General features: G+C 42.6%; 1 protein-coding gene across 1 annotated transcript; it reads right to left on the bottom strand.

Annotated features, from left to right (window-relative positions):
* Positions 1 to 198: 198 nt before the first annotated feature.
* tdrd7b (tudor domain containing 7 b) lies at positions 199 to 18,337 on the bottom strand. Its single transcript, XM_079295925.1, has 20 exons — positions 18,276 to 18,337; positions 17,073 to 17,279; positions 16,681 to 16,825; positions 12,902 to 13,151; positions 9,495 to 9,577; positions 8,209 to 8,417; positions 7,326 to 7,694; positions 6,892 to 7,202; positions 6,622 to 6,814; positions 6,428 to 6,539; positions 6,117 to 6,319; positions 5,893 to 6,027; positions 4,213 to 4,296; positions 3,885 to 4,019; positions 3,634 to 3,744; positions 3,324 to 3,472; positions 2,993 to 3,216; positions 2,735 to 2,918; positions 2,449 to 2,609; positions 199 to 1,812 (listed from the first exon to the last, which is right to left on the bottom strand). Exons 2-20 carry the CDS (start codon positions 17,277 to 17,279, stop codon positions 1,592 to 1,594), a joined length of 3,486 nt encoding a protein of 1,161 aa, XP_079152051.1. The 5' UTR covers positions 18,276 to 18,337; the 3' UTR covers positions 199 to 1,591.
* Between the last annotated feature and the right edge of the window lie 214 nt (positions 18,338 to 18,551).

Here is an 18,551-nt window from a genome sequence, read left to right as displayed (position 1 = left end):
TGCGGTTATTTTGGGAGTTACATGCACGTTTTGCAGTGATATAATAACACAATTGTAATACGCAATAGAAGAAGTAATCAATGGAATAATGACGTTTAAACTTCTCAAAGACTTTATTCCAAAAACAAGTCATTTATTACCTCCAGCTCATCGTCAAACAACAACATGGAAATGAATGAAGCGTTCATCGTCCTCTGGAGAATATAAGTTAAATATAAATAAAATTCCTGTCACTTGTTAACAACAATGCAGCTTTGAGCTTTGTCGGGTCTACCGTCTTCAGAACTGGAGAAGCATTTGCAAATCCAAAACCACGGTGCAGGTGTGCCAGAATAAAAACACACACATTTCAGAATAAAATCCCACAATCGGCCAACATTTGATGGTAGCACTGGAACCAAACACGAGCAGAACTTATCTCCTTTTTGGAAATGTAAAAGCTTCACACTACTGGAAACTTATTGCTCATTATTATAACATCAAAGTGTATGCGCACAATTAAGAAAGATCTGCGACATGCAGCAGGTGATGTGGAGAAATCAAAGTCTCATTTTAAGACAATAAAGAGAAGAATAGAGAGTTACTCAACTCTGAGTTTCAAAGGAGGAGAAGAGAAGTCACTGCGCTTTTAAGAAGTCTGAGGAACTGTCTGTGTGTCAATGTACTCTTTCAATTCAATGTAAAATCCCTTCTACTGTACATGCAGTGCCAGGATGTACTACTACAACTAATGTCAGGATACAAACATATCTCACACCAAGTATATACTTCCTTAACAAACCCCATCAGCTTCTGATTCTGCTCTCGCTCGGTCAGTACAGTAGACTCTGTGTCAGCATGCATATGCTAAGAAGAGACTAACTGGAGAAAACGGTTTATTCAAGCATCATACAAAAAGTGTAAACTACCTACGGACTTGTCTGGTTCTTCTCCTCTCAGGGGAATGTTGGCTCTAATTTTTGGAAACTTTATGACAATCACATGTACTATCCAAAAAAAAAAATCTGATTTTGTAAACAAATGTATTTAAATCTTCCAAGAATGTGAGAAGAGCCAATCTGAACATTTTGTGCATGGTGCTCACATTGGCAGGGTTAACGGTGTTCAGGCGCCCCCCCCCGGGCGACACTATAACTGGATGCACTCACGGTGCTGTAGTGTGAGACGCTGCTGTTGTATCACTTCCACAGCTTTGTGAGGATATGATGGAGAAATTCAGCAGTTTCTTACTGTATGCTGAAGGTATGGTTAGAGTATTTGTGGCAAGATTGGACCAACATCATGCATGGGTGTGTTGTCCAGTGGTCACACTGCAAAATCACATCACGGCATCCCTCCATGTACAGCCCAAAACACGACAAGCAAGTGGCTGCAACACCTCTTGTTTTCCTCTCTATATGCTATCAAAGCTTTCCCTTCTACTTCGACTTCTTCGTCATCTTTTCTTCCCGTCTTCTTTCAGTCCCCCTACATGGTGGATACACAAAGATAGATACGCTTCTTCTATTTTATCGATCCACAACTCACAGTGTGTTCATTGAGCAGCAGGAAACTGCTAACCTAGTAAGACGTGTCGACGATCTTCTGCTGCCTACAGCTCGTTGGTCAGCTCTTCAGCAAATTCAGCCATGATGTCGTGCACCCAGATGTCCTTTTCTTCCTGTGAAGTGTCGACAAGGAAGACCATCAACTTCCTGTCCCACGGGTTAGTGGCTTCCTGTACGGCCTCCAGCTGGGCCACAAGGGGTTTCTTCTCCACGTGGTTCCTGAAGACGATAGCAGCTTCCTCTGACCACTGCCTCGGCTTCAATCCTGCCAGGGACACAAGTGTGAAGGTTCAGCTCACTTTGATGTTAATGATACAATGTTAACATTTAATGCTACACAAATTAGAAGCCTAGGAGGCGTTAACTAATTTTTCCTTTCTCTCTTTACTAAATATACAAACCAACTTCCAGCACCTTCCTGGGCTACTCCAGGGACAAAGTGTTCTTAAATATATAGACTTCCTGCTTGTAGATGGAGCTAGTGGGGTTGAGGGATGATTGCATGTTGTGCATAGATGTGCTTTTTTAAATTGATATATTTGCACTCGAACACATTTCCTGTGTATATTTTGTTCATTTGTTTCAAAAAAATAATAGTATAGAAGTTTTATCAGCAAAATGTACTTAAAATATTAAAGGTAAATGTACTCATAATGCAGAAATACAATGGCACACTGTAGTAGGTTGAGGTGGAGCTAATTCTAAATATCTTGTATAAGGCAGTCAGAGTTAGAAAAGGGCAGTTTTCTTGATAACAATGCACCATATTTTATAAGCTCACCATATGTTTAATATGTAAAATATGAATCTGTGAATATAATTGAGTAAGAAGTCGAAACCTGCCTCTGATACTGTAAAGTAAAGAAATAAACAGCCAATGGAAAGACTAAATTACACTCACCAGCCAGCTGAGCAGTGATTGCCTGGAACGGCAGCTGTCTGAACTCTTTGATCAGAGGTCTGAGCTGTGTGCAGCTGACCAGCTCATGTTTACCGTAGTCCAACTCGTACACAGACACCAACCCGTTGGTCAGAACTCCCTTCACCAACACACGATGCCAGCTAAGAGAAGAGAAGAAAGAAGAGTGGATATATTTAGGCAAAGTGCAAACGCTTGCATTTGGCATGTTATTAAATATACACTACAGACAGAAACAAGGCACCGCAAATCAGTAAGAGTAACTCACCTGTTCTCCACTTTAGCAGCGTATATCTGATTCTTCTCTATGTTGAGGGGTTTCTCCTCAGTTTTATTGTAGTAGAGAATCATCTCTCCCATCAGCACAACCAGTTTGTACATATCTCTCCAGGGCTGCAGCACAAAGTGGCCCGGATGGCACGCCACTGACACATAGACGTCTATGTTGCTTCCTGAGAAGAAAAAGACTTGCATGTGAACACATGATTTTCCAGGCTACAGTAAGTAAGTCCACTACATTTATTACCTGCTGGGGGGAACTCTAGTAATGGTGGCAGCTGGAGAGAGGATGAGGGGGGTGACGGAGTCTCTAGTGGGCGGGTGGTAGTCTTGTTGCCTCCTCTGGGTCCTGATAGAACCCTCCTGAGATGAGGCTTGGCTGGGGAAGAGGTTGACGTTGGACTCCCATTGGTGTAGTCACCAGTGCTGGGGGTTTTGGAGGATAAAGTGGTTGTGAAGATCTTGGCATGGCTGTGAAATTAAATTGACAAACAAAGGAGAAATTTCGTGAATACGTTTAAGCTGAACATTAGCTTTATATTGAGGGAATAATAGAGGTAATCTCAAGCAGCAGTAACCTGTGGCTCGTCAGGAACACATCTGGTTGCTGTTTGAACAGGTCAGACTGGGCCATCTGATGGTTGAGGCTGCGGGCCGGGTCCTGGAAGTTCTTGTCGGTGAAGAGGTGGACGTAGATGCAGCGCTTGGTTTCATCTACCTTGGCAACCTTTGGAGAAATGTCAAGATTAGTGCGGAGGTACATGGGGAAGAAAAACAGAGGGGCTAAAATTTGAGTGATTTCTAAAACAAATAATCATCATCCCCTCCCTGAAGAAAACAAAACAACTGAAGATGTTAGATGTTCAGGAAGAGTGGGCAGCATTTTACCTTCATGCTACAGTCTGTGGTGTTGAGCACTTTCTCGCGAAGCCATTGGACAACATCTGGAGTCCAGGAGCCAACACTGACAGCCAGGTCTGCTAGACAGCACTTCACAGCCTAAACACAGGTCGCTGGAAGTCATTTTCTCAGATAATCTGGAAGACTGCATGAGGACGCTGCCCTCACTACCACTCCTTTGAGCATAATATTTGCTCTTGACTGTTTGTCACGATCTGTGCTTTGAAGACATAGCTGACCTGTGGCGGGATGGCCATGAGGTCACGGAGGAATGGCGGTGGGATCTCTCTGAGCTCAAACACCTCTACAGAAGCCTGGACGCCAACATCAATGAACAAGATGTCCAGCACTCTGCTGCCGTGCATGTTGGTGATCTAAAGACAGAATTATACTTTTTACAGTTATGGAAATGTCAACAAAATGTGCAGGGAGGAATGCAGTAGTGTGGATGGTGTTTCTTTGTAGTCGCTGCTCTCAGGGTAATGCCTGCCTCTGCAATTGTGACTTTATCCCTTTTGTCAACATTAATAATTTGTGGATTTGTTTAAAAATGCAGTGCCATCTTACCTCAACACGGGACCATTTGCCTTTGTAGCGAGCCAGACACCCTTTCCCACAGAAGGGTCTCGATACCAAGAACTCTGATGTTACCTGGAACAGAAATATCAGACGTCAGATTGTTAAATCTGACGGTATTTCCTCTGGATTGGTGAGGTTACTGAGTATGTGCAACTGCTGCTTTATGACTGCAATAAAAATGAAACTGTAAAAGCTCACACAAACATTTCACAAGTCCACTACAATGACATCAAAGAGTAGGACTAAATCATTAAAAGATTTGAATTATGAATGGTTCATTTATTCCTACATTTACTCTACAGTTGATTCATGACACCAACGTTACCAACACCAGCAGAGGGAGTCACCCTAACAGACAAACTATATACATTTGCTGGGCTCAACTATGGATTACCAAACTGGATATTAAATTGAGAAAGTTATTCTCGGGAGTATGTAATGTAAATTACATTGGTAACAACATTACTCCGTAAGAAGCAACACAACGGCTTTTAAGACGATCATGTGAGTCCTAGTCTCCTGCGTGTATTTCCTAAACAGGCTGTAATGAACACATATATGCAGCTGATCTTCATCTTAACCGACAGATGAGGGCAAGGAAGGTTTATATTTGTCTCTTCTTATTTCCAGTCAGGAACACATCTGTATGCACCCCATGTGTGTCCCATTTAGAAATAATAATTCTATATTCATTCATTCTTATACAGACAAATGCATATAGAAAACACTGAGATGAACGAAACACAGAGAAGCAAATGAGATGGACTGCTTTGAAGAGAGGATTAAGAATAGAGTTGTAGTTCCAGACCGAGAGTGGATCTTAAGGTCTATAATGAAATCAACAGTATAAATAGATACACGCAGTGTTTGTCACAACTCTCCTCCTACAAGAACCAGGGCTCTTACGGTCAACGTCGTAATCACATTAATTCCCAGCCAGTCATCATTCTTCAAAGTGAGCTTCTCCTTGTATCCTGTGTATCGTTATATAAACTAAAGATGACAACAACGACAGTGTGGTCCCTGTAGCAATGGTACTCTTTGTTGATGTTAATTGCACCATAATGAATTTAATGATTTAGTGATGTTAAAGGATACAGGTTGTGTCGTTCTATATTGTTCTTATTGTCAATATATCCCATGAAAAGACAAAACCCATAGTTTACTGTCATTGTTCTTGCATTAAAAGAAGAAAAGACTAAAACCAACAATGCATTATTTCATCATTTAAACTTTCCCACTGTGTCTGTGGGATCAAGTACCCAGTTCATTGAATTCTACTTAAGATGTGTGTATATATATATATATATATATATATATATATATATATATATATATATATATAGTTTTGTTTTCTAAAAAGGGAGAGTCATTTCCTAAAACAGCTGGGCACTGGAGTTTCTAACAAACATTTCTTAAACCAGATTAAATAGTGCATTTGTCTAGCGCTGGTTTTCATCATCGATCACTACACATTTGGTGCTCAAATGAGAATTTATGGCAGAAAAACGATGAATGTCTCATTTATAACGTGCCCATGTTCAATGTAATAAAATACCCTGTAACAATGTAGCTCATTGGTGCGAGAGTAAACAAAGAGTAAACAAAGAGTAAACGTTTTTAAAGTTTCAAAAGTCACTGAGACGTCAAATGTAGCATGGTGCTAACCTGTGAGTGGAAGCATGTCTCTATGTTCTCCAGTATCTCATTGAGCTTGGAAAGGCCTCTGGAGGGCAGCTGGCAGTAGATGGTCCCATCTGAGCAGACGCTTCTGACAGTCACGTTCATATAAGTGCTGTTCACCTGAGGAGAGCCAGTGATAAGAGTTTAGTGTGCTGTACACACACACACTGACCGAACCCCGCGCAAACACAATGTCTGCACTCCTGTACCTGTGACGGGCTGGCAAGTGTCTTGTCCTGCAGGGCTTTCATACAGGCAGCGTTGATGTTGACATCGTCGTCCTGCGACGTGTCATACAGGACGACAACGGGGGTCTGCCCTCGCTCTATGATCTCTGCCAAGAGGATCTTTCCACTTGCCATTGTCTCGAACTTCTTCAGCACAGCAGGCTCCTGGCAGAATGGCTTCAGACCTGGACGAACACACGGACACAGTTACACCAACAGGCCAATCAATGATGGAGTAGCGGAAATAGAAGGGTGAAACAAGAAGAAGTGTTTTTTTTCCAATTCAGACTCACCTGCTAGTTTACATTTGGTCGCCTGGAAAGGCAGCTGGAAAAACTTCTCATGCAGCTCAAACACTTTGGTTTTGCTGATCACCTCTGAGAAGCCATGATCCACAAAGTGCACCTACAGAGGAGAAAGATTTACAATTGAGTTGTTATGCATTTGTCTTGGATGCATCGATGACTAGTATCACTAGAATTCTCACCTTGACCTGGTCAGCCATGAGCTCGCAGACTTGCGCCCTAAGAATCTCCTCCTCCTCCTCGGCCCTGACAGCAACAAGTTGGCCGGAGGATGGAGACGACAAAGGAGTTGGACTGCTTTGGTCCACACCGTAAAAAACCCTCATTTCATCTTCCATGGACTCCTGGGCCTGGGAGTAACCCTCCCCAATGTACCTGAGAGAGGAGGAGAGACAGATAGTCTGAACAGTTAACTCCTACAGTACCCTCACACATGCAGTTCTCCTACCTACCTGATTATAACTCCGTTGGTGTTGGTGGCCTCCACCACAAGCACAGAGGGGTACTCCTCTTTGGGTATTTGCAGAGAGGGCACCGCGTGGTTACTGAGCCTCCTCCCCAGCTCCTGCCTCACCCTCAGCTCCTCCACACTGGCTGAGGAGTTCCTCCTATTACAGTTCTCATCCTCTACTCCTCCACCACCACCACTGCTGCTCCTCTTGTACAAGATGGCCCTCTTGGGGTTGTCAGGCATGGGGTAGTCGATGGTGCAGATGTCGGAGAGGCGGTGAAGGTTCTCCAGGACGTGTCCGGGCAGTTTGAACTTGCAAATAAATAAAATTGAATGTATATATATATATATATTTATATAAAAAAATATCAACCGCACCTAGCTCCTGAATTTGGTAAGGACCTTAATATGATAGTGTTTCAAAATGTTACTGACTTTGTATGTGTCCTGGAAGAGCTTGGGCAACGCGTGGGCCCACAGGCCGTTGGGGTACTTCACCAGCAGCTCCTCCAGTTTCAGCTTCAGGTCGGGGCTGAGGGTGGCAGGGGAGGAGGGAGGACTGGGGGACGAGGAGGATGATGTTGTAGTCTGGGGAGAGCAGGAACCAGAGTGAGTCAGATGGGTGCTGGGGGGACTCTTCTGGGTGGGGGACTGCACAGGTTTGTTTGTCGGGGTGTTTGAATTTGGCACAGGGGCAGAGGTGGAGTTTGGGTTAAGGATGGGTGGAGGGGAGGATGTGGTGGTCTGTCCCTTGGCAGGGTAAAGCAGCAACTCTGATGGGTTGCTGCTGCAGGTTTTCTCTACCTAGGAGAATAAATGGAAAGCACTTAAGTTATATATTATAAAACCATTTTGTAGGTAAAACAGGCTGAACATGACTAGACATTCATGACATCGTTGCTTCCAATATATCATCGGGATTGGTACTAATGTGAACTAATTAGAGTTGTGAGCTGCTCAGAAATTCCTCTTTCTCATGTTCTCTGATTTGTGACTTGTGCTTTATAAATAAAATGAACTTGACGTGTCTCAAGATGATATAAGATTACAAAAAGCTTTTTGTGTTTCATGCAGAGCTTTGTGGGTTCTTCTTTTCAGGATTTTGTGCATAGTGTCTACCTGTGCATATTATACAGAGTTCTCTGAAAAACATAAACTGATATATAACTGCTGCTTAACATGTAAGACATGTGATAGCCCCACTGTACCGGTATTATAATTTTATCACAATTATTAGAGATAATCATTTGAAAACAGAAATGCTTCTTATTATAGTAAAATACAAACAAATAACGGCAGTAGCGTCAGGCGTACATACAGTGCATATGTGAGTCCAGGTCTCCAAGTCTTTGATGGCCTCAGTGGGCATGTCCTGTTTATACAGCTCCCTGTAGATCTGAGGCAGCTTTGACACCCAGAACCCGTTACTGTACTTCCCCAGAATCTCCCTGATGCACCCCTGGACCTGCTGAGGGTTGTAGGGCTTTCCTTTCCCCGAGTGGAGTCTCTCGTTTAGATTTAAAGGTGCTGGGAGAAAGAGAAGAAAGAGATGGATGCAATTATTGTTTCGATCTTCTGGACCCTGAAACTTGCTGGTTGCATGGCATGCTTTTGCCAAAAACAAAGGCACTTTAATCTTGAAAGAGATGGATGATTTGAAGAGTGATAAATGGGTATCTTTACAACAAGTCACGCCTCCTTTTGCCTCTGACCCATTGACCTACGGGCTTCTTTTCTTTTAATAAAACTTGAACTGCAGAGTTGGTCAGACAGTCGAAAATTCCAATTGAAATATCAATGGATGTTAATATTGATTGAAACATTTTGACATTCAGTATTCATCCAAATATGTATATTAGTGCTGGCTATTGCCAAAACCTTTTCTAATGAAGTCACACTAAAAACAACTTTGATGCTAACGTGTGAATCTCTAGAATTACAATAATCAAACGAAGCCTTGTTACACCAACACTGTGAGGCATACAGCACCGTCTTGCACATTTTCTAAACAGGAGTCTCGTACATGAAGCGAAAGCTCTTAATCCAGTCAGCATCACACTTAAACAGTCTCATCTGTCTGTACGGGCCTGAAATAAACATCTAAAATGGCTGGAGCCTTTGAAAATATGTGCCTCAAAGCTGTGTAGTTTATTAAATTCCACTGCGTTCCCCCAGGCTATACAGCCATTGTTCAGACAGGTAACATGACAACAAACACATTCTTAGTTTAAGTAAAAGAGATAAAGAGCAGGGAGGTTGACAGACAAGACGAATGGGCGCTGATTAAACTTGAACCTCGTGTCTACAGCATCCTCAGAAGATCTACTAAGACGGGGTTGCTGTTTGTTTGCTTTACACATCACAAACTAGGTCTGTTGGACACAGGATTTGATACTTCAGCACAAGAAAGCACAGCATGACACTAGAAAACTGTCTTTTACTTAGTTGAGACTTTGCTATCCTCTGCTGATGCTTTGAGCAGCAAGCCAGCATTTCAGTTGTTAGAAGTGATCCAGGTCTGGGAAACGTTTCTGTTCGTGTAGAGGACCAAAAGCCATACAAAATGTATTTTTAGCGTCATGAAAAACAGCCTGTTCTACTTACGGCTGGTCTGTTGGGAGTTTTTAGAAAGGTGACCATGCACCTCCTTCTGAAACCGTGACGGGAGGGTCATCCTCTTGTCTGACCTGGACACAAGAGAACAGAACAAGAAGAAGCAAAACTTTTCATTTGCTCCGTAACAGAAGAAAATTGTGCAGAACAGACTCGAAAAACAACATTTTGTTTCTCTTTTTTGAACCTTCAAAAGCTAGAGCATTTTACATCGATTTTGTGCATAGTTAAAAAAAATAAATGAAAAATCACTTCTGACTTCAGTTTTAAGGCTCGGCCTGGCTCTGTGCTGCATGTCTGATCATCGATCTCGTATTAGGCAAAGCACAGTCATCATCAAAAAGGACTTGGGTAGCATCTCTAACCAGAAAACCAGCTTAAGTTCAGTGCAAGACAGAGTTTTTTTTGCCTGTACTCAGTAACACAACCCATTAATCAAACTGTCTTCATACCCCATTGGTCTAACAATGGGTCGTGAGATACAGCACACTGGGTACTGCATTGCACTGTAGATGCTATTCCTCAGACCTAGTCAGCAACAAACTGAGAATGTATGGACAGATTTGTACATTTGTACATTTGTACAATCTTTTCCTTCTTCCCACCCCTCCCATAACCTCTTCTACCCATCCTTACCGTGCCTGCTGTTCAGATCCGTCACCTCAATGAAACAATAACCGCTTTGTTTAAACATTCCTCCCAATTCTCCTCATTCACTCCCTCGTGTCTCCTGTCTTCTCAGTCACAGCTCCTGGCTCGCCCTGGTACATCGCTACAAATGTAAGCAAGCAATCAACAAACAAAACTCTCCCATCAAGGTAAAGACTACGGTAGTCTCCTCAACTCAACTCCAAAACCTCAACTTTTTTTTTGATTAAAAATGTAATGTAATTCTATGTTGACGCTTTCATTTTGTTTGCTGAATTCACCACTTGCATCCCATAGTACACCTGCGCTCACACACAATTGATGATGACGCTGGCCCACCAGCATACTGTCCGATGGAAGATCTAGAGCACATGTGTCAAACTCAAGGCCCGCGGGCCGAATCCGGCCCACCACGTCATTTTATGTGGCCCGCGAATCCGCCAGCAAAAAAACAATTTTAATAAAAAAATGATTTTATTTTCTTCTTTTTTTTTGGAAAAATAATTAAACGTTAGACTTGAAAAGTATCCCCATGGTCGAAATTATGAGATAGAAAGTTGAAATTATGTGATAGCATGTTGTCTGTGTACCGACATTAAAACGATCACAACAGGTGGACAGGAGAGGCAACAGCCCGAAAAGAGGTTTTCCAACGATTGAAAAAGATCGACAAATAATCCCAAAATGTCCACGAAGAGAAAAATTGATGCAGAGGGAAGAAAATGTAATGAAAGATGGGAAAGCGAATACATGTTTGTGCTTCAAGGAGAACAACGGGTCTGTCTTCTGTGTTATGAGGCGTGTCGGTGATGAAGGATACAATTCACGTCGGCACTTTGACACCAAACACGGAGCTAAATTTAGCCTCCAAGAAAAACATCAAATTGTCCAAGAATTAAAAGGCAGACTGCAATCACAGCAGAATATATTTACACAGCTACAGCCCAGTGCATGCTGAAGGTATGTGAGCAGAGCTCCGACCAGATACAGACTTTTACAAATGTCACTTTGTGAAGAAACACCATCGCAGACCGAGTTCATGAACTAGCAGCAATCTAACAACACAGCTAAGAGACGAGCAGGTACTTGTGTTTCTAATGAACTGTTGATGAAAGCACAGACAACACGGATACATCATCTATCATGTTCATCAGACCTGACTCTCAGTGAGCAGCTCTTGGATGAAGCTGCCATGCACAGGACGACGACAGGGAGGAACATTAGTGATGCAGAGAGGTGACACAAACAGCTTTGAACAAAGTTTATGTCATAACTTGTGTTTGATATTTGTCTTTGTTATTTTCTTCAATAGTTTGATCTTTGATAGAGTAATGTGGGTTTCTTAACCCTCAATTAAAATGATTTATGTTATAATAACAGAAATGTGTTTAAATATCTTTTTTCATTTATATAACTGCATGTACAATATTTTTACACTTGAATAAACAATAATCAAATGCAGAGAGAGTTATTTAACAATATGTTAGGGAGAAGTTAGTTGTACAGTCTTACAGTTACGACCGTGATGCTGATGTGGCCCAGAGTGAAAATGAGTTTGACACCCCTGGTCTAGAGGGATACAGAGAGATCTGCTGATTCACTCTGTGTCGGTTTAGAAGTGTTAATCTACCGGAGAATAGAGCAGGGATTAGAAAGGGCTCACGTCCCCCCTGCTCTGGGCTCGTGTCCCCTGCCAACACAACAGGCTTCCCACCCTGCCGCCCCATTGTGCTGCTGAGGGCCAGCGGTACACTGGACCCCCATGGTGACACGGACAGAGGACTGATGTCAGTTGTTTTCACAGTGGATGGACAAACAGGGCCGTGGATGGATGGAAGTGAGCCAGCCAGCCAATGAGCTGGAACAATCAGGATTCATAGTTTAAGCAATGCAGATAGATAATATCTCGCAATGCTTCTAGATGGCTTCTTCAATAACATAGAATCAGGTTTTTAACTCAATCCAGGTCACGGTGAATGGCAGTAGAGATCTGAAGCCATTGTCTATTGGAATGAGTATTACGGGGAACGGGGAGGGGTCAAAGCATAATATGCAATTTACCAATTAATTCATAGAGAGTGTAAGAAAGAGAAGGAACAATGACTGTAAGATGGACAGTAAAAACATGCCAAACACGTAGACAAGAAGGCAAAGAGAAACAGACGAAGTGAGAAAGTGAGGGGAGGAAGGACACAGACAGAGACAGGCAGAGAGAGAACCAGAATAATCTAGTGAGTGCATCATCAGTCCAGTGCTGAATAAGCAGCAGCAGGGAGGCTGTTTGCAACCAGGCTCCCATTCACCAGCAACCTATTCTGATTCAGCTCAGACCACATGGGTGGGAGGAGAGGAGGGGGACAGAGAGAGAGGGAGAGAGAGAGCGAAAGAGAGAGAGAGAGAGAGAGAGAGCGAGAGAGAGAGAGCGAGAGAGGGAAAGACAAAGAAAGAATGTGGGACATGTACGATTGATTTTCATTGACTTGTAGCTGAAGTTTGGATTGGATGTTGGAGTGACGAGAAAATATGACAAACTGGTTAAAGATAAGTAATTCAATTAATTCCCCAAAGATACTTTTTAATTGTCTGAGACGGTTTAAAGGATTTTGAAAGCATGTTGCATCGCAGAGAGAGAATCTACAGGAAAAAAAGATTGTATTTGTGTCTCAAGCACCATAAAAAAAACTGATCACATAGAATTATCTCAATTCATTAACCTATTTGAAGTGAAGTAACTGTGTCCAACTGCTTACTTCTCGGCAGGTGGGTTCCCTTTCCTGTTGGGTGTGTTCTGATACATCTTGTTCGGATGCGCCCCGGTCTTGCCCTCTGACTGGCCATCCCTCATGTCCCTGGCCTGTCTGAAGTCTCCATGTCCTCCCCCTCGGCCGCCGCCTCCGCCTCCTCCGCCTCCTCCTCCTCCTCCTCCTCCTCCTCCTCCTCCTCCTCTACCCCCGCCTCGCCCGCGGTGGTTCGGCTGCCTCAGAGAGGTTTGAGGTTTGGCTGCACAAAGAAAGAGAAAGCAAAAGAGAAGTAAAACTATGGACTTAAACTCACACACACACACACACACACACACACACACACACACACACACACACACACACACACACACACACACACACACACACACACACACACACACACACACACACATGCCCTGACTCAGCTAAACCTGATGCTGAGACAGGGCAGTGTGTCTGTCTGAAGGGCACAGTGTTATAGATTGCTTCAATATCTGTAGACACAGTAGAACTAGAGTAACATAATAGCTCTAATCAGTGAGCCAGCATGCATCAACAACACATCGCAAAGTAAAAGCTGAAAAAACTCCTTTGTGCCTACATTCTTGGATTAGTTGTTGTTTTAATTCCCAATTGGATTGTGTAATAAAAAGCCGGCAAAGGTCAAGGAAATACACCTGTTTGATTTGAGAGTTAGATGAGAAGATTGATACCATTACCAAGCACAGACATGGTATTGATCTTCTCATCGAACTCTCCACAAAAATGTGAATACGTTTGCTTCCCCTGTTGAACAATTAAAAACATACAGCAATTCAGGAGACTGTGATTACACTCGGAATATTGGTGAATGAATTTTGTTTTATTGAAAACTTTCAACCCTTATCGTATGGTTGATTTTTCTTAACAGTTATCTCCTCAGTTTAAGACTGGTAACATCACTACCAGGGGAGAAAATTACATAATTCTTTTATTATTATTCTTACATGGTTACAAAAGCTAGGAACTGTCATCTGTGATGCTGACTGTATGCTCTGCAAAAAGCCCAAAAGTCAGAGACCAAATATCCTAACACACTCCCTCATCACTGAGATGTGACATCATTCAAGCGCATCGTGATCGGTATGACATCACATTTCCGCTAAGTGACATCACCAATATACCCTGTTGAGCACAACCCTGAGTCACTCCCACTCCCACACTCCCTCTTCCCTTTCAGATCTTCCTCATACCGTCTCTTCTGTTCTCTCAACCTGTTTCTTCATTTTCTCTTCTTCAAAGAACACAACAAGCAGCTTCACCAGCCATCGTCTTCAAAAGTCACCAATAGGCAATTTCAAAATCGTATTCTTCTCTCGATGAGCTACTAGCAGTTAATCAATTAATCAATCGGCCAATTAACGAATCAATAAAACTTCCACACACAAACCAATAACAGAAACTCAGCATTCACATACGCAGGCAGACGCAAGCTTAAATCCACATGCAGATAGAGCCAAGGACAATCACACACACGAGCAGACGCCGCGTCACCTCACCAGCATGGACACAAGGTCCCTGGTCTGCCTCTGCCTGAATATCAATATCCTGGTGAGGAGGAGGAGGAGAGAATGAGAGATGAAGAGGTTGATTTGTGAATCGGCTGCTCTTTGCTTGCAGCGGAGTCTCAGCGGCTATAGGCTACATTAGCCTCGAATCTGAACACGGAGCCCCACTCTCTCTCCTCTCTCTCTGACTCCCCCCTTCCCCGTCATCTGTCCACCCCCTCCCTACTTCCCATTTCACCATCCCTCTTCTTTTCTTTTCCTCCGACACGCTTGCTGCCACTCCTCCGCTCTTCTCCCACTTCCTCCTCTGGCTCTCTGCAGCGCCACAGTCTAGCGGAAGTGTATGAGCTAAAAAGACAAGTGCGTACACGGTTCTGTGTGTGTGTGTGTGTGCGTGAAGGGGGCTGTGAGATTGCATGTTTAGTTTGCATATGTGCAATTATGGTTCATGAGTGTGTTAATCGGAAATAAAGTCAGAAAAAGATGAATGAATGTTCACAGTTGTGTGTGGCTCTCCAGTAAAATGCGTGTGATGTGACATCTTTGTACACATATGAACCTGATACACCTGTGCAGCCCGTAACACTGTGTCTGTGTCATAGTCTTAGTGCCTAAGGAACTGCAGGTCTCCACAGAGCAACAGTTAAAACATGTCAGTGAGTCATCCAAAAACTGGGCTCAAAAACAGAAAGCATTTGTAAAAGTTGCATTGTTACTAATACAAACACTAGATACTTTCTATGTTTCTCTTGCTGCTGCACTGTAGCACCAGCACCAAGAGGAGTCTGGAAATGGTTTGGAAATGTTCAATTGAAAAGGCTGGCTGGAACTAAATATATATTTCTCGGCCGCAGCTTTTCGAGACTGAATTTGTTCATTAGTCCTTTATTTTGTTGCGTAAACGTGTTTAGTTAGAGTATAAACAAAATTGCTTGGTCATCATTAATATGCAAACAGGAGGAATTATTTACAGCAAAGATGTGCAGTCAATGCACATTTCAAAAAGCCTTTTGTTTGATTTTGAGGAAATAATTAACAGAATAGGTTTGTTTTTGATCTTATAAAATATAAACAGTTGATATAGTATATACCCGATACGTATATATAATCTTGTGATTGTATTCCTGGCAGAGTGGAAAAAGGCTTTTGTTGGAAAAACTAATTATCCATACGATGTATTTAACACCTTTGCTGAAATATTAGTGGTGAAGATGATGCACATGTTTTTCTACATTCACAATCATAACAGGACTTGGGAATAAGAAGTCATGAGGCTTTTTGCATCACACCACATGTACTGTATATCAGTGCTGATATGAATCCAGAGTGCTCTTTGCTATGTCGTCAAACATGTTTTGAATAGTGCAGCCAAGTAGTCTTACATTCACATTTGACATTCAAGTCGTTCATAAACATGTATTGTTGAATTCCAGAGTTGGATACACACAACAGTCCAACACTCACAAGACACCCAACACCGGTTTTCTTGCAGTGCAGCTTAAGTGCTCCAGTGCAAACCACTGTGTCACAGAGCTGTCAGACTGTTAATTATCATTATTTTGTTTAATCTGTGTCCATTTATTTTCACCTGTTAAATGAAAATGACGAATTACTGATTGAGTCTTTTTCAGCACGCTGTCGATCTCTTTGAGAACCAAAAGTACAACTAAAAGTATTTATGAATTTGGTATTTGGAATCATTTCAAATTTGCTTTAAAATACACACTATAATGCATATGTTGCATGTTTGCCCCGTACATTTTAGCAGTGACTGCAATGACATTTCATCCAATACCTAATTGATTTTAAGCCACCTTGTGAGTTAGTAGTAAACATCTATGTATGTAATTGGATCGAGCTAATTGTGTCTTGTGAAACTGGATTATCGTTTCCTGTTGAACACAGTAATGGTGAAGCCATTGCATGGCCAATTGTGGTTCTCCCTACACTATTTAATATATTTGCTTGCTGTCTCCCACACAGAAACTGTGAAATCCCACATGCACAAAGGCAACTTGTAATGTATTTCAAACCCTGCATAAATCGATTTAACTTGGACTTTAGGTGAAACCAAAATAGCTGAGTGACGAGCCAAAAGCTTTACATGCTAGGGAATGTTCAATAAAAATAACAATATATACATACAGAATTGATAATTGTTGTTAAGATCGGCTGAAGGAAATGGCCGTGTAGCCCTGTTTGTGCTTGCTAACTCCCCAAAATGGTGGTCCAAAATCTTACCATTGAGGACGAGTGGGGCAGTCGGTTTGACCCTCATCTGGGTGTTGACCAGGTGGGGTCGGCCTGTCTTCTTGGAGCTGCGCTGACGAGCCACCACCTTAGCTATGTGGGCGGTCTCATGGGCACCTGAGGCAAAACACACCATCTGCAGTGAGAGAGAGGAGTAAACAGACAGATATTAATAAGAGATTCATCACAAGGAGGAGTAAGTTATTAGGCTACTTCCTATTAACCACCAGGTGTGGATATTATCCAAATTATGCACACAGCACTTTGTATACATAGTGGTATTAAAATATATGATTTTATATCAAGAATAATATGATGTATTGCTTAATATGTGTACACATCTATCTTTCAAACCATCCACCCTGCACAGGCCTCACACACACCTCTCCAGAGCGGCTGCGCTCTGTGCGGGCTACAGAGGGCATGCTGGCTAGCAGTGCATCCAGGTGGTTGTGTCCCATCTGTTTGTGTGGTATCTGCTCCCCAGTCAGCTCTTTGTACTCTGACTGCAGACGGGACAGCGACACGCCGCCTCTGTTGGCCTGGAGGACGGCCCGCAGCATCTTCTTCACCAGCTCCACGTCAGCCATCTGAAAAAAAATGTAATTGTTTTTTAATGGAAACAGTTTGTTTTTATGTAGTCAAATCTGTAGCTGTTTATTGAAATACAGTATAGTCATAGTATATGACCAAAACAAGCATGTATCTATTTTTAATTAGCATTCCCCTATTCTGTTTATTGGTGATTTAACTCACTCTGAAATGATCTAGTTTTTCAAAGCCACAAACTATCACTGTAACCCTGTACAGACATTTTGCTTAAGGGCTTTATGTTGAAGATGATACCAATTTCCTCTTGGTGGTGTTACAGCCTGTTACAGTCCAAAAACTCAAGTCAAACCAAACTCATATAGAAGAATTTTACTACTATGAGGAAAGGTGAATAAAGGTTTACTGGAAACAAGTGAAATATACATGTTTGATTTACCCTACTAATTGCTTGAGCATTAGATGAGTTTCGGCCACTTGTTGATGCATTTTGCAGCGCAGGCAGCAGACGGGACAGGGAAACTATGAATGACGTAACTCGTCACACATCGACTCCACACCCTCCATCGGGACCAAAATATTTGGGTGAAGTTTCCTTGTCTTATTTCGTTTTCTTAACAAAACTGAAATAAAATAGTCCTGGCATATTGAATGACGCCAACGGAATGTACAAGACCCATTATACAGTCAGCACAGGCAACGATAGTGCGCCGAACATCGACTTAAATCCTTCAGTGCCACCTCCGGAACAGCGGCTCTTAAAGTTAGCTAAGGGACTGACCGGAAGCTCATACATGTTGTCTTCAAAATAAAACTCCAGAGACTCACTAGAAATGATCTACCTTCCATATTAGTCGCTAAAATTATTACTTTGAAAGTCCCGACCGGAAGCAAGGTTTGTGTCCTCGCTGCCTTGAACACTTTTGCGACATCCAAGTCGAAAGTGGAGAAAGAGGTGAAATAAACACACAACAACTTTACCAAGAGTGCGTGCCATAGAAGTCCATGTAAGTCAGAAAGCTACAAAAATATTCTACCTTGTTCTGACCAGACGGGATGGTGAAGTCAGGACCTGTTCCCGTCAGTGCTGTCACCTCCACGAGCTCACCACTACGAGCTGAGCTGCAGTCACAGCACTGTCCCCGGACAGTCTGCCAGCCGGTCCAGGCACAGCCTCTCCTCCACCACCTGATTGGTCGGCTGCGGATGGACTTCAGGCTAATTACACGTCAACATATTCATTCCGGGGCCACAGCACGAGACAGAGATCACACCCAACCAGCCGCAGAAAGAAGCAAATCCTCACATTTGTT

Source organism: Melanostigma gelatinosum (assembly GCF_949748355.1).
Source record: "Melanostigma gelatinosum genome assembly, chromosome: 23".
Classification (NCBI taxonomy): Eukaryota; Metazoa; Chordata; class Actinopteri; order Perciformes; family Zoarcidae; genus Melanostigma; species Melanostigma gelatinosum.
Note: the sequence above shows the minus strand (reverse complement) of the source record. Positions and strands in the feature narration are given on the sequence as shown.

Bases quoted from the DNA above. Each gene is read 5' to 3' on its own strand.
- tdrd7b (XM_079295925.1), bottom strand. From the start codon at position 17,279: ATGGCTGACGTGGAGCTGGTGAAGAAGATGCTGCGGGCCGTCCTCCAG. The intron at 7,695-8,208 runs GTATGTACGCCT...TTATTCTCCTAG, and splicing joins CCTGGACTCACATATGCACT to GTAGAGAAAACCTGCAGCAG. The intron at 4,297-5,892 runs GTTAGCACCATG...TTTCTGTTCCAG, and splicing joins AGACATGCTTCCACTCACAG to GTAACATCAGAGTTCTTGGT.